Source organism: Formica exsecta, unplaced genomic scaffold (genome assembly GCF_003651465.1).
Source record: "Formica exsecta isolate Colony F162 unplaced genomic scaffold, ASM365146v1 scaffold363, whole genome shotgun sequence".
In the NCBI taxonomy this organism is placed as follows: Eukaryota; Metazoa; Arthropoda; class Insecta; order Hymenoptera; family Formicidae; genus Formica; species Formica exsecta.
The window spans coordinates 1,657,168-1,673,714 of NW_021850877.1; the positions used below are offsets into that span (position 1 = coordinate 1,657,168).

At 37.8% G+C, this 16,547-nt stretch overlaps 2 protein-coding genes across 3 annotated transcripts; one reads left to right on the forward strand and one right to left on the reverse strand.

The window, feature by feature from the left end:
* Positions 1-4,113: 4,113 nt before the first annotated feature.
* LOC115239013 (cyclic AMP-dependent transcription factor ATF-2-like) lies at positions 4,114-7,229 on the forward strand. 2 transcript variants are annotated; one of them, XM_029813297.1, is made up of 7 exons: positions 4,114-4,528; positions 4,646-4,739; positions 4,822-4,961; positions 5,091-5,419; positions 5,600-5,813; positions 5,885-6,224; positions 6,446-7,229. In XM_029813297.1, the coding sequence occupies exons 1-7, from the start codon at positions 4,478-4,480 to the stop codon at positions 6,850-6,852; spliced, it is 1,575 nt and encodes a 524-aa protein (XP_029669157.1). In that variant the 5' UTR covers positions 4,114-4,477; the 3' UTR covers positions 6,853-7,229. The 2 variants fall into 2 exon arrangements, with proteins under 2 accessions (XP_029669157.1, XP_029669156.1); XM_029813296.1 differs by having other exon boundaries at positions 4,116-4,528; positions 4,819-4,961.
* A 607-nt stretch (positions 7,230-7,836) lies between these two features.
* Positions 7,837-15,746, reverse strand: LOC115239022. The gene is made up of 2 exons (XM_029813309.1): positions 14,645-15,746; positions 7,837-8,310 (listed from the first exon to the last, which is right to left on the reverse strand). The coding sequence occupies exons 1-2, from the start codon at positions 14,922-14,924 to the stop codon at positions 7,946-7,948; spliced, it is 645 nt and encodes a 214-aa protein (XP_029669169.1). The 5' UTR covers positions 14,925-15,746; the 3' UTR covers positions 7,837-7,945.
* Between the last annotated feature and the right edge of the window lie 801 nt (positions 15,747-16,547).

The following is a 16,547-nucleotide window of genomic DNA, read 5'->3' on the forward strand; positions in this document are numbered from 1 at the left end:
TAACTTTCGACTTTGACAACGACGGCGATTCGCCATGGTGAACGCATCCGTAGTGTCCCCGGCGCACTAGATTACGTTTAAGAGCATCATTTTAGAAAAGTATCTTTTAATCCTTTTTATGCGAATAATAAAAAGTATTTAATTATTACGGGTATTTGAAATCTATAAATAAATATAAATATGTGACGTATATATTTATTTTATTAATTTAATAATTCTAGTTTTTTAATATTAATTAAATTCGTTATAGTCAAAAGTGTCATACTTGTAAAAAAAAATGTTTTATTTCATGGAAATATAACAGAAATTATGCTCGTAAAATAATAAATGTTTTGCGTAATACTGGTTAAAAAAGCTTGCTCCAATTTCGATAAAGAATTTCGACTAATTCGCTTAAATGATACCCGACGAAATTGAAAACGAAGGAAAGAGGGAAATATCACTTTCAACCATCATGCCGTGAGTTCCGAGTTAAAACTCGTACATGGGCTCGCTATTGTTTTTGACCGCTCGACTTTCTTCATGCTCTTTTCTTACCTAGTAAATAAAAAAGACCATTAATACCCGATTAATTAACGCACACTATGCCCAATAAAAGAGTCTGCTCTTGTATTTAAGAGAGAGAGAGAGAGAGAGAAAATATTTTTTATATCTTGTTAGAAAACACATTATTTAAATAATTCAAGAGCGCACGGATTTTCTACAAATTTTTGATCAAAGACTCGAACCGCGACTTAAATATGCGAAAAGAGAAAAGATACAGCGAAGCACGTGGGGAACTTTAATCAATGTCACGTAGCAAGGGCACTTTCACGGACGAGCGGGCAGCTGCATACATCGTTGCACCGACGAGGACGGTTTTTCCGAATCGATCGTCACGTTCTAAAGAATTGTATGCACGTGCGGTGCGATGCGATCAACAACCTCACCTGGATTTTTATCAAGATCAAGGCCGACAGCGTGTTTGAGATACCGTCTGCGGAGCACGATATAACACTCGAAGAGACCGACGAAAGGGCTCGTGCTTTCTCTCCGATTCAATCGATTTTCCTTTATCACAGATCGATATATGCACTAATAATTTATCTATCATAAATTTATATATCACATACATTTATTAATTCTATACACAATATGAGTGCAATATATTCGTACACTTTTGTACAATATTATCAAAATTATACACGCACATTTAAAGACTCGGTCACTTTGCGGAAGCGTGTGTTTTTTCGGAATAAATACACTTTACGAATATATGTTTTTATCAATACGAGAAAGTTACTTCGAGATCTAATTTGTTTGAAGTATTTGTGCGACGAAATATATGTATCACAGCTTATATCACGTTACAAGCCAATGAATAGAGCACCGTGACACACAGTTGACTACTGATGAGGAACAGAAACAGCATCCGAGACCACTCTCTTTGGCCTGTCCTCACTCTCTCCAGATAGGCCCAAGGCACCCAAAGCGTTCCTTTTCTATCTATCCCCAGTGAAATTACGACGAACTGTAATAAGAGTCTCTTACATCCGTTTTTTCCAGATAAAAAAATATTTGACGAAAACATCATTTTCTCTGCCGTTGTTCTTCTCGCTCTTTTTTTACTTCATATTAAGTTTTTTAAATAATTTTTCCTAATTAATTTCTTTCCTCATCTTTCCTCAATTTTTTTTTTTATTTAACAATCTTATCGCAAAATTGTGAATATATATTTGAATCTTTTAATCATACATTCGCATCACTTATACATATATTTATCTTGCAGATCTCGAAGAACAATGTATGTTCCACAAACTACGATTTTAGTTTAAATTACAAAATCTTGCGTGTATTTGACATGGATTTTTTCTTAGAGGGTGTAATTATGATAATACGTATCACATCGTATGATTCACTATCCGTGAGCTTGGTGATTCTGAAACTTACTTTCACAGAAAGCTATAATCGCGCGAGATAATTTGTTTTCTTCCGCGCGAGATTTCACTTTGAAATCTCGTTACTTCGTTGTATATTTTTTTTTCGACCAATACATAATTCTTTGCAATTATTCATTTACATGATAAATACAAATTAAACTTTTTAAAGATTCTAGCTCTCTATCAGTCATATATACATCTAATCGTAAAAGCATAAATACATCTTTTATGTCAATGCGATAAAATCAAATCGGATGTAAATTATATACTAATTTTTATTATGTTATATTTTTATTTAATTATTTATCGCTTGACAATTTATTTTGATATCGATCATGTCAAAATTTTCATTTTATCTGTATTTTATATGTTATCATTAAATCATTGAAAAGAAAGATGCGCGTATATTTTTCATTACTTTCAAACGAAGTGTCTATGCAACTCGCTATGTAACAACATGACATAATGCATAATGAAAAGCCACGCATAAATTTACAAACGTCATTACCAAGGTACTTCAGACAGGTATTCTATGTCATTACTATGCTGCTATTTCTATGCCACTCTAATACATCTCATAATTTTTATGCATTCAAATTTTGTATTCCGCGCATATCTCTGTGTGTGTGTGTGTGTCTAGAATCAATATAAATGGAAGAGATCAGAGTATAATATCGAGAAATATAATAATATTTTTATATTAATTTTTTTGTGAAGAATATTTACACACACACAAGTATAACGAGTTGAAATCATCAGCCGATTAATATTAATATGCGTCAATTAAAATATTATTTTATAACTGAGAATTAATAGAGAACATAAATTATGTATAAACATTTACTTGTTATGCAAACGCGTGACGTTGATTGTTATAATCGCAAGATATCAATATGTGTAAAAAACGCGCCTTCTGTTGATGAATTTACTTTCAAGAAAATGCTCGCGTAATTACACTGATGTTACAAGCGAGCTTGTGTGAGAAACTAAGCTATATGAAATAAGTTTGTGTAAGTAACTAAATTGAGACGTAACGCACGTGTGCGAGATAAGAAATTCGATGACAGTTTGGACATGTTAAAACGTATCATCTCACACCTTTAACCGATTATCTCTCATCTTAATCGGTGATCTGCGACGCTTACTGAAAGTTGTACGAAATTGTCAAAAGCGCCGGTGTCTTAGTTCAGTTTTTTATGTGTGTAATGCGATAAGGGGTCGCGGAAGCCGAGCCGTGCTCGGTCGAGCGTGCCTTCCCAGGAAATAAAGACTCCGCGAGGAAGATGAAGAGAGATGAAATTCTGGACGCCAGCAACCAATAAGACGCGAAATATATTGGCGATTTGACGATACTTGCAAAAGTGATTTTTCTATTGGATCGCGAGATCGAGCGACTATACTTATTGGCCATCGATCGAAGACTCCACGTGGATTACTCGGTCGAAGACTCCACGCGGATTATTTAGGTCAGGAAATTTTGGATGCCATCGATAAATCATAAGACGTATCACGAATCTCCCAAGCGATGATTTTTCTATTAGATTAATATGAGAATAAACGATGATTATTGGCTATCGATCGATGACTCCGCACGGATTATTTATAAATCAATTACGAAATTCCGGATGCTACTGATAAATCGCGAGATAGAACGACTATTAGACACATTGATCGATGTCACTGTGCGGATTAATGAATACAAATTAATACATATACTAAGACCCCTTGTTAACTTTTTGCCATCTCTATTTTTATTCCAAATAGCGATTTTAATATTCATACAACCATTTAAATTTTTTAAATTAGCATTTATTAATGCGCTTTTAATATCAGTATTGCTTCTGAAAAACAAAGTCTAGAATCTACGATATATATATCACATAGATATTTAAAAATAGAAAAACTATAAACTTTAGTTAACGCTAATCAAGCGCACTCATAAATATACACAGATACATACAGACAGAAATACAAAGATGTGATTTTTAGAGTCGATTTTTGCAGCGGATAGCGCGTATTGTTGTTAATATGCTAACTTTGTAATATTTAAATATATATATATATATTACAACATACATTTATCATTACATTAAATTTATTAAATAATTTTATGGGGAAGATTTATTTATAGATAAAATTTTAAATATTTCGTCTCTGGAAAATATATAAAAGATCGTAATATGGAAAAATATTTGAATACATTTTGATAAGGTAATACCGACTACACAAGTTGTTCATTCTTTCCCACTTCTTCTTTGTATAAGATGGCAGCACGTATCTGTCAATAAAGCCAGTGTCAAATAGCGTATCAATATGGCTACAGCTGATTCCGAGCGAAAAAAGCTCCCGAACGCAGCCCAAATCTTGTGTACCTGCAAATGTGATTCTATTAGTTATATCGAGGTTAAGAAATTAAATTATATGGTGATAGGGATATTCGTAAACAGCAATTATTGATCACATTCTCTAACTGGGAGTATACTTCTGTATTCCGTAAATTATTGTGCTGCATCTAAAAGAAATCCGGAGTACACAGAATTCATCAAAACATATCCGCAATGACTGATACAGAGAAGCTCTTTGCTTGTTCCACATCAGGCTGCAATATGGTAAGTGACAACTTTCTTGCGCTGAAAAAAAAAAAGAGTTATTTTAAAACTGGTTAAGAGAACTATTATAAGTATAAGAAATAACAGAACTTTATTCTTTTTATTTCTCATTTACAGAGTTTTACGAATGAGGATCAATTAACAATGCACAAAAAAAAGCATGACATGATGCTTAATCTTGGTAATAATCCCAAAAGCGCTGGATTTGTTGGTAAGATATATTTGACAACTTGAGATTTATGCATATTATATTAAAAATAGATGTATTGAAAGATTAATTTACGATGTAGCAGATCAAACTCCAACGCCAACAAGATTTTTCAAAAATTGTGAGGAAGTTGGTTTATTTCAAGATCTTCAAGTCAATCCTTTCGAAGAAACATTTCGAAGAGCTGTTGAGACTGGAAATACAGGCACACTTACAGTTCCAGAGGTACAACAAGAAATATACATTTATCAAATATAATTCATATAGATTTTATAAAAATAACTTACAATACTCTTTTTTTATAGAAAAAAACCTATACCAGAAATATGTATATGACAGAATCATTTTTTGCAGGTTGGAATTGCAGATGATACACTCCATACTCCACATATTTTTCCTTATATATCAGATGTATTACCTGCGAGTAGTCAAATCCTTTCTGAAGACCACGTTGAAGATTGCTCTTCAACTGTGTCTCTTATCGAAAAAACAGAGGAGAGTAATACTATAAAATCGAACGAATGTAACAGTATTAAAATAAGTACAAATGAGACGCAGGAATTGACGAAAGACGCAAATATTACGTCTGCGAAAAATAGTATTCTCGCACCAAACATCATTGTCTCAGATACAAATACACCTGTAGCGTCTAAGCTTTCGCCGACACAACTTTCATCGCATCTGTAAGAATTTTTTTTTCTTATAAAATTTTCACACATTTTATTACAAGTAACAGAAAATAAGAGAAATTAAATTTTTATATATTTTATGAGTTAATTATATATCTTTTTTAATCTAAAAATATTTAAAATTATTACGATAGCATTTTCCATAATTAACAAATCTAGGATTCTTTTGCGAAGGTCCATCAATGGCGAGGAGGTACAACTGCTATTAAAAACGGCGGATGGTAAATTGATGCAACTATCTGCGACAACAGTGTCCGAGTCTTCCAATGTGGCCAACGTTAGCGCCAAACAGCAAACCGTCGTTATAAAAACCGAACCGGCTCTGCGATGCATAGTAAAATCGGAATCCAAGAAAACTATGATTTCTAGATTATCCTTGGCGAAAATGGTAACTTATATTAAGTTGTACCACAATATAATTCGCATTTCAAGATGAATCTCTTAGAAATTGCATTACAGAAGCTGAAACAAACCTTATCTAAGAACGCACAGAATCAAAAATCGACAGAAGAAAACACAAAAATGGGCGCGACCGCTATATCAAAAAAAGAAAATGTCAAGAAAACAAACGATCAGGTTAAGAAGAAAGATATTCTCGAGCGCAATCGTGCCAGTTCTATGCGTGCGCGGGCTAAAAGAAAGGCGTGGATTCAAGACCTCCAGAGAACAGTCACTAACGTGAACGAGGCGAATGCAGCTTTGCAAATGGAAGTGAAGGCTCTACGCTCGGAAGTGGCGAAGCTGAAGACTATTTTGCTAGCGCACAAAGATTGTCCGATTACGAAAGCGATGCAGAAAGGCAAGTTGTTAATGTATTACTTGGTTTTCTAAAAATTGTCACATCGATAATTTAACATAATTTTGCATGTTCCTTTTTAAAATATTCTATTCTTATCCATGATGTATATGTATAAAGAGATAGCAAGAAAATTTATTTCATTAAATCTAATTTTAAGTAATAATGTAATAATTAAGTAAATAATTCAATTAATCTTAATTTCAATTAATTTTGATAATCAGGAAACGGGATAGTTCTTGGATCCAAAATAATATCAGTTAATAATCCGGAGGTATTGACGATGCCGATATCGGCCAATAGTATTCCCGTAAAACGATCAGGCTCTTACACGGAAACTCCGAACATGCCGGTGAAGAAATCTGCTGTGTCAATAACAAAGAATCCAGTGATCTTCCCGAAAGTGGATTGTGGCACCGCAAATCTCGCACTTCCGAACGCGATCATAAAAGGTTTGCCGGCATTGAAGATCGTGGGGGTTAATCAGTTTTTGCCGGAGAAGCCCGAAGAAACGAAGCAAATACTTATCGTGCAAAATCAGCCGAGGAAATTGTGCGAGGCTAGGCAGGTCATTCAGATTAATCCGAATTACGAGATGGAAAACGCGGCGTCTAAAAGTACGGGAACGTAACTAATCGCTCTCGAAAACGTTCGTGCGTTGGTAATTGACGAAACTCTTTGCGGTTAGCGAATGACTAGAGACTATCATTTAGTCGAATGAATCGATTCTATGAATTATACCATCACTGAGGGTAAAGTGACGTTCATGAAAATTTTTATTTTACACGCTTTTGACAAGTTTTTTTTACTTCTAAAACAAGTCTATATAAGTTTTATCAGATTTTAACTGTTAAATTATGTGTTCGACAAATAATTATTTAATGTAAAACATAGACTGATGTAACAGATTTGTCCTTAATATGTATATAGAGGAATGTGAAGTGATAGGAGTTACCAGATTTTTGTATTATTTATTGTATTTATAATAAAACAGTTTTTTATTTAGAATTATCATTCATTTTATTCTCATCCTGATAAATCCCTTCACACTGTATATTTATAAAAATATTTAAAATTATTTTAATTATCAAATACATACAGACACATACATATATATATAGATAGATAGATTAGATTCTAAGATACATATAAAACTAAATTAATAAATAATCTTTTTTTATTGATTAATCATATATAAATCTGATTCTGTTCTGAAAAATATATTGTTTTATTCTTGATTATAAATGTTCGTCAATCTAAAAATTTAAAAATATATGGGAAATTAATAATTAATAATAACTTATTAAATAACGAATTGTCATAATAAATATTAGTCCGCGGCGATGTTGCTTTCCCCACGTGCTTTTGGTGTCTGTGAAGTTGGCACGACGTTTTATGAATTTCAAAAAAAAAATTAGAGTTCTAATAGCACTTTTCATAGTTCTATAGTTCCTGATAAAAATTAAAAAGAGTTCCGCATTCCTTATATTAAAAAATCGAAATTGAAAAAATGTCGTGCTAATTTCGCGAATTTAGCAAGACACCCTCCCCTCTAAAGTACTAAAACGCGTTGAATATCATCATTTTTGGCAAGAGTATTCAATGCGTTTTAGTACTTTAGAGGGGAGGGTGTCGTGCTAAATTCGCGAAATTAGTACGACATTTTTTCAATTTCGATTTTTTAATATAAGGAATGCGGAACTCTTTTTAATTTTTATCAGGAACTATAGAACTATGAAAAGTGCTATTAGAACTCTTAATTTTTTCTTGAAATTCGTAAAACGTCGTGCCAACTTCACAGACACGTGCTTTTGGCGTTTAGCAGACGAGGAGTATGCGATGAATCCAGTCCCACGATGATTCGGTGACCCTCGGGCCCTTATCAGTTCTCCGTCCAGTCGTCTAACAATTCTACACCGGGCAGGAGAATGATAAGGGGCTTTGGGCACGCATTGCTTCAAACACGGGAAATGGCTATCGAAGGATATAATTCCGCTCTGGAATGCCTGTCTCGCGAGAAGAGTTGTTATATCTGAAAAAAATTCAAGCATTTGATTATATATACATTGTTCATTGAAAATCCCATAATGTTACGCGAAAACAATTTTAACATTTATTCAGCAATATATTAATAAAATCAAAAACAACTACACGTATTTTTCTATTTTATAAAAATTTAGAATTTATTTTTATAGTTTAATGCACACGTGCGTAAGCGCAATAGAATAATACATTGTAGCTCTTTATTTCTTTTATCTAGAAACGCATATAGGAACTGAAACGTGCCATGTATTAATATTAATCCTAAAATATCTTCCACGTCTTTACTTTCTATGAATAATCGCTCTCTTCCTTATATAGTCTCGTTTCATATAAATATCTCTATCTACCAACGTGATTAAATTATATTCGACCTGATTGTCGGGACACGTGTGTTGCCGCGCGCGATCTTCAGTGAACTAATAATCTCGCATCGCATCAGGAGAGCGAGGACTACGAATTGTTCGGAACAATTGAACACAGCGATAAACGTCACAAAGGACAAGCATTCCTTTCTCTCTCTCTCTCTCAAATAAACAAGATTTCCGTTCTCCTTTGGCGAACCGAGTGAGTCACGTTCGAGAGCACAACGGACTGTGCAAAGCGTCCTGTGAAGGCCTGCCTGCTGTCGGTTACTCGGTAAATTCTGTCAACCGCTTTCTTATGTCGATAACAGACGCTGATAACGATTAGCCGGGCATAGTACTTGCCCCTGTTCTCTCCGAGTTTCGCCGATGCTTCCTTCACTTTCGTCCTCGGCGACGAGTCAATCCTGCTCGGAGTGAGATGACGGAGAGAAAACCCGGCATGGTGACGTCTGTGGTCCACAAATAAAAGATGTTCTTTCACAGAGACTACGTTGTGGAAGTGATTTACAATGTAGTAACTCGAGTCATTCGAGTTTAAAATATGAATAATAAATAATGAATTACGTAATAATGAGGTATAACCAGAAGAGATAAACATTTACGTATCTAACAATAAAAATATCTTTTTTCAAGATCTGTTTAAATGAAGAATTCATTTCAAACCACAGATAAAATATTGAAATCTTAAAATATCTATCTCTTTTCTACAACATTATCGCTGTTTTATAGTACTTTTATTCCAAGTCAAACAGTATTCTTATCAGTTCTCAGTAATATTTGAGCGTACATAGCACGTTTCTTTACAAGTATTCATATTTCTTTCAAAAGAGAAAAGACGTTCTTTTTTTAAATATAAATATAAATCTATTTAAATATAAATAGATTACCGATTAAAATAAGCACGATAATTTAAGCAACGTCTAAATGCGATATGTTGCTTTTGTATGTCGAAATTTCGCGCTTTGGCCAATCCGTTCATGTCGAAACTTGATGTAGAATCGATAACGATCATTCACAGATTAAACACATAGAGTTCAAAGCTACCCGCGAGGATGCGGCTTGCGTTCGATCATTCGCAGAATTCTTGGCGTCGATTCGTCTTCTCGCCGACCCGCTCAATCGCCGCGTGTACGGAAATAGCATCGAGAGAGCAGGTGCCCGATCCTACGGCCCTGCTCTGTTTCGAGATCTCGTTGAACCGCGGTGGCTATTATACAACACGCATGATCTCCCAACCTTGGACTGAGAGAACCTCTCTCGTTCTCAATCGTCGCAAAGATATGATAATAAAGCGTTGAAAAACTTTAGTGCGAATGTTACGTAATATAAGTTTTTTTTTTTTAAATTGACATATCAGTTAATAGTGCTGATAATGAAAATTATAATAGCGAAACTGTATAAAATTAGAAACTTCAACAGAGAATGTTACTTTATTAAAGTACTGATTCTCATTTAAATCATAATTGTTAATTTTATGCTGCGTATTTTATATTACGATGAATCTGTCAAAACTCTTGATTTTAAGAAAAAGTTCAAGATCGAGGGAGGTTGATATCCTATGCGCAAAAATTTCCATTTGAATTATTAAAACTTCAGTGTACCCCTTTGTTTAATATTACTTGCATGTTATACATTAATCTCAACTACGGAGAGATGCCTGTTCTTGTGTTGGTAAACCCGCTTGAATGTATTCATATTAAATGCACCCGCTAGAGCTTGCGTTAAATATTAAAGATCTAATTCGTCGACTAACGAATTAACTGTACATAGCCAAGTACATAGCGGACAAGTTTTGCAACCGTATCCTCGCCATAAAGGCAGACAGAAATAATCTCGACAAAATTAGAAAATGGAATTTGCTTGGATAAACGTTGCATATCATTTCTTTTCGATCAAAATTAATGCGATTCCGGGACAGATAAATTAACCGTGATCAATTCTGCTGTCGGATGTAAGATCAACGACCGTCGCCGTGAATTAAAATCGCCTTAGTATCTCGTGTACAATTTCGCGTTATCTGTGTATATGTACGTGGGGCGAGATTTGCTCTGAAATTCGCGTCTTAAATTCTTGTTAGCGGAGCAGGAGCTCTCTCCGGCCACGGCCGCGCGGATTCCATTTACTGATTGGATATGGCATCAGTTATTCATCGCCGCCACTCGAAGGAGAGAACGAGAAAGAGAGAGAGAGAGAGAGAGGCACGTGCGGCCGTTATAAATACGGCGGATTTCCCGCCGGTATGTTGCTGCATTCGGAAATTCTCGACGGGCCACCCCCCTTTCCACCCTTATATCTCCCTTCCCATTACATCGCTCGCGCACGTCCATGTTTGATCGTCGCACTATCAATAAAAAAAAACAGACCCCCCTCCTCCTACATGTAATTCTCTTATATGTACACGGAGGCCAGAGTTCGGTGAGGTTCGTTTTCAAACTCGAAGAAACGTATTCTCCTCACGCTACATAAGGATGAAGAAAAGTTACGTAATAACTAATACATTGGCCTTACACTACGGAACATCAAAATTCCCCAGCGGTTCACCCCCCTCCGGCTTTCTAGACATCAAAAATTCCCACATCGTAAATTCACGATAGTTTATAAGAGAACGAGATCGCAAGATATACGAAGAGATTTATATTTAATTCAATCTCTTGACCGTGCAAGACGAAAATAATTAAATCAATATTACGGTTTTTCTTACACGATTTTTGCTATTTTACGCCGTCTCTGACCTACGTCGTAGAAAAATGGAAGTTAACCGAGACATTGTAATCGTTTAAACGTAAGACAATGATACATAGGGACTCGTAGATTGAAATAGATACGCTTGACGGAAGAAGCGATCAGAAAGGAGAACGAAGCCTTGGGCCGTTCGTGTTTATAGTCTTCGAAAGATGTTACTAGCGCAATAAACACTTTCGCGAGGTAATATGACGTAGATAAACCGAGCGTACGATTCTATGTTTCTGAGAGGGATAATAATATACGGTCTGTTAGCCTTGAGAGAAAGAGACATATCTAGTTTCTATTATTTTTACATCCGACCCGCGACAACGCATTGTTGCTGACATTTTTATCGCCATTTACTCGCCACGACGAGATCCAAGTTAATTGGCTTTAAAAAATACATCGAATTGATACTTCCGGCTAATTAATTAAGAGCCTCGCGTGTGAAAATTAAAACATTAACAGAAAAAAAAGTACACGCTCTTCGGGGACGCGATTAATCTCGTTCCACGTGTTCGCAGATTTATTTATTCAATTATGGTCCGAACTAAAATAGCTAAATATCCACAGCATCGGTAAAAGAAAAGGAAAAACACAAAGCGAGATCAAAACGAGCGTGGGGATCCGAACGGGACGAGAGATTCGATGGCCGAGAAATGATCAGCGATGCTGGACGTTGGATCGTCGTTGCTAGTTAGTCACATGGGCGAGCGCGACTGAACGACACAACGAGAAACACAGGGGAGGGGGAGGGGGACGGTTTGTGACCGATCGATCTGTTCGACGCCGAAAGTACACACACATAGGTACACGTACAAGAGCGGCGAGTTTTCCGTCCGCGCCGAAGCTGCGCGATACAAAACGCGGAAACTGCACGAATGTACGCACGCATCAAAGAGGTCCAGCCGACGTTCGAGGGAGAGAGAGAGAGAGAGAGAGGAACGAAGAGGGGAGGATGTACAGACGGCAGGAGGATTGCTCGCGGAAATTGTACCCGCGCGACGATTCCGGGGGTCGAGAGCTCGTTCGTCGGAATCGGCGTAAACCGCGCGCGAACGATCCCCCGATGACGTGACACGCGTGCGATAACCCGCGAATAATCGTTCGTTATCGTCATCTGGATGACGAAACGCTTTCGCCAGCTTCTCGCAATCTACGCGAAGCTCTATCAACTAACTCTCGCGGATCGAGTTTTTTTTTTACGATCCCTCCTTTTTATTACGATCTCTCCGCCACGCGCGCGTAGAAGTAATAAAGTTATTAAGTCGAGAGTGTCTGAAACGTTTAATCTTTATGCCCAAGAATGCCTTGGTTCGATTTTTAGAGAACAACGTGATATCAAGAAACATTTTTGATCCTTCATTTATCGACGATTTATTATTTAAATGAATTGTTATATATTTTGTAAAAGATTGCGGTGTCTCTGTGTGTGTGTGGATTTTTTACAGAGACCTTTTAGTGTGTAGATACAAACGCGTTTTGTAGCGGAACCGATTTGCTATAACCGATTTGCTATAACCGATTTTCTCCCGATAAAGTCGATTGAGGGAAAATACAAAGAGAGCGGAGAAACATGAGCTCTCTCGCGCAAAACAAGATCCGTTGAATATTGATACTCGCACGTATTCTCGTATCACGAGTCTCATATCGCATGCCGCACGCGTCGCGTAACAAAGAGTTGTCACCGCACAACTCTATGCTCGGTCTCTCCTCTAATCGTAAGCTCAAGGTTACCCGCAAATAGTCGCGACTCATTTTTCAATATCAGCCCGAGTCTTCTCCCTACGCGACCGCTATTATTCAGATATCCGGGAAAGATAGGAGAGATGCTACGATAAACGGATAATCGCCGATAAGACGTAGAGATAATTTCCGAATTCGAATTAATCATTCGTGGTTACTTGCACGACTTGCAATATCGGACACTCCTAGCTTTTCAAGAACACGAAATTTCCGGACACTCGTGACTTCGAAATCCTTATCCGATGCACTATAATAATCGATTGAAAAAAAAATTACTCACTAAAATGTCCGATCAGCCAAGGCTACGTGGAATACTCGTAACAGCGTGACCCACACATTGAGATAATCACCGCCACTCTTCTCTCTCGCGATGAGAGAATTATACATCACGATATTAGCAGAGCACAGGCTCCCGGTATTATCGAGAGATCGAGCGAAGCAACGCTGATGTAACGCACGCGCACGATTGACGACGGCCGGCTGCGCCGCATCTCGAGATTTTCCACGCGCACAATCGGCGGAAAGAACGGCGGAGGGGCTTGAGCGAACGCGACCTTGCACGGTGCACGTCTCGCGCGCGACTGACGATGAGCGGCGGCCGCTTCGGCGAGCCTCGGCTCTCGCTCGGCCGTTTCCGCGACGACGGTGGTGGGGATTCGATCTCGTCGCGTCTCCGTCGCGTCACCGCTCTCTCTCTCTCTCTTTCTTTCACTCTGTCTCTATTCTAGCCGCCGGTTTGCGGTCGTCTCGCTCGCGCCGACGTCTGTACCGTTGCTCGTCTCGGGGGATGAATAGAGAAGCTTCGACGAGGCAAACGGGTACACGAGAAGGGAGACGGCACAACCGCGCCAAGAATCTTCAGGACACCAGGGTAAATAGGAAGAAAGGAGGTTCTGGGACTTTCGGGTTTAAACACAGGACGAAGTGAGGCTGACGCGAGGTATGCATCCACCACAGGCTCTCGCTCGGCAGGCATCCCGCAGTTTGCGGCGAGTGAAATTCAAGCACAATGACAAGCTTGAGTTACGAGCTGTCCTACACCGTCTGTCAAAAGAGCATAAGACAGCGATTCCTCTGAGAGATATGACGGATGCACGAACGTTTCAGTAATCGACGCGTTGATATCACAATTACACTTGTGTTAAGTACCTAATATTGCGCTTCTTGTGTTTACGCCTTATATTTTTAGAATAAAGTTCTCTGTATATATATATCATCACGAAGAGATTTTTTTTAGATATAATTATTAATAGATGATGCAAAATAATCATATAAATTATAATAATATTGATTGCGATTATTATTACGCGATATGCGAGTAAGAAAATTAATGTCTCGCACGAAATAGAATCCCGTTGAAGAAGGATAGTGAAAGGTTTCACCTTCCTTCACGTCGAAGTGGAAATTTCACTATCTGATTCTCTCTCCGGGGGAGCCAACTATCACCGCGACGCTTAAATTAGTGGCTAAATTAGAAATCGCCCCGGTGTCTCCGCGAAACGGGAGACCGCGCGCTAATGCGGTCAACTAAAGTAAAAAGTTAACTGAAGGAGTGGTAAGTAGACACTAACACTTCCGGGCGAGCGACTCGATATCGGCGAGGATGGTCTCGCCCCGGCTTTAGCCCCGAATTAATTCCTCGAGGGTGGCCGGGGCTCCCTCCATTACCGCCGCTGAAACGAGCGGCAGTAAAGTGTTCCGCCTTAAAAAGAATACGTGTACCTTCATCCTGACGCCTGTAGCAACGCTTTTCTCCTCTCTTTTTTCTCCCCATGCCTCGTCTCCGTTTTGTTCTCCTCCACGATACAGCGAGTTCCTCGAACATTTCAAGAAAAGTCCAGGATTTCCTTCGGGCTCTCTCGATGCTGCTCGCCCTGCATCAGAAAGTTACATTGACCATTGTTTTACTTATTGTCTTAAAGTGGCATAAGGATCAATCTCTTTCTCTTTCACGGAAAAAAAAAAAGTATCGCGCATTTGCTGATGCTGAATAATGATCGAGAATATTCAGAATACGCTTTGTAAAAAATTCTTTTAAACGAGGAAATTTATAATAAATGACCGACTGACTTTGCTTGAACGTCATTGCACTTTTGTCACAATGAACAATACGCCTTCTTCATCCACTTAGCTTTTCGATTGTAACCGAATTTAGGCTCGAACAAACAAGGGAGCGTCGGCGTTGTAGTAAAGCGTTAATCACGTTTCCGAGCGTAAATGCTTCGATACGAGTCAGGCTAGAATTTACCGGAACAAAGTTTCGTTAGGTCAGGTATGTCGCAGTTGGTCGGCTCAGCCTTCAACTCCGAGAAGGACTAGCTACCAATGAAGGAAGTCGGCAGTCTGGGCCTACATGCACAAAGGCATTTTTTCAAGCGAATTCTTTGGTTTGAATGGTCGCATAGATCCATGTTGAACTATTCTCTGCCCATAAGGAGAAAAACTAATTATACTTGGTATTGGCCTTCGTCGTTTATGGCAGCTGTTTCTCTCCGTATTTTTACGCATATGTTAATGCGCTGGTTAAAAATCGAAGACGTTAAAAATCCCATAGAAATATAATGCGTATAAAAAAAAACGCACAACGTATAAAAGTGTCACAATATTATCACTTTCTTTCATCCTTCGTATCTATTTCTTAAATATTATGAAAACAAAAAATTGAAAAGAAATACAGAAAATATCCTTCGCGATTTCTAAGGCCCTTCTCAACGAAAAAAAAAAAAAAAAAAATCATAACGTCAGAATATGGCACCGGCAGATTCTCTGTCGCGTCAAGTCTTCAATTTATTACCTCGCATTATCCGATATCGTATTGAATATTCGATGCACGAGTGATCTCAGTGGATGAAGAAAGAGAGCACATCGGGCGGCGGATGTTCAGCGGGCGAAGAGATCGATACGAGCCAGCAGCGAGATACCCGCGAGTTCTATATAATCGTAGAAGAGAGAGACAAGAAAAAAAGAGGAATGAACGGTGTGTAGAGCAGTCGCGCGCGTTCGCTCGCGCAAGCCGAGATAAAAGCGTTTACGGGGAAGTAATGGGGATGGTTCACCGACTGGGGCGTGGTGGATACTGGATACACCATCGGCGGCGATATATACGAGGGTCAAGGTTAACGCGAGAATACCATATGCCGACACGGTGGTTGATGCTACACGCGTATCAAGCACTCCTTTATTTACAGCGAGACGAAGGAAAAGTCCTTCGCGCGCCAAGTTCTCTCGTTTCGTGTTTATCTCCGTCTATAATAAAATAAAAGGGGCTTTTCTCCGGATTTTACAACTCATCGTGATATTTTCTTTGATATCTCATCGTTTTATCGTTATATTTATTTATATATCGGTCTATATATTTATATAAGCGTAGAGATAATTTCAAACGTTGAAATAATTTCAAATTTTTTAAAAATTAATTATTTATATTTATATACAGATATATATTTAA

Excerpts from the sequence above, each read along its gene's own strand:
- LOC115239013 (XM_029813296.1), top strand. The coding sequence starts at position 4,478 with ATGACTGATACAGAGAAGCTCTTTGCTTGTTCCACATCAGGCTGCAAT. Across the intron at positions 4,529-4,645 it reads CCACATCAGGCTGCAATATG|AGTTTTACGAATGAGGATCA; the intron begins GTAAGTGACAAC and ends TCTCATTTACAG. Across the intron at positions 4,740-4,818 it reads CAAAAGCGCTGGATTTGTTG|CAGATCAAACTCCAACGCCA; the intron begins GTAAGATATATT and ends TTTACGATGTAG.
- LOC115239022 (XM_029813309.1), bottom strand. The coding sequence starts at position 14,924 with ATGTTCGAGGAACTCGCTGTATCGTGGAGGAGAACAAAACGGAGACGA. Across the intron at positions 8,311-14,644 it reads GTCTACTTACCACTCCTTCA|ATTATGGGATTTTCAATGAA; the intron begins GTTAACTTTTTA and ends TTTTCGCGTAAC.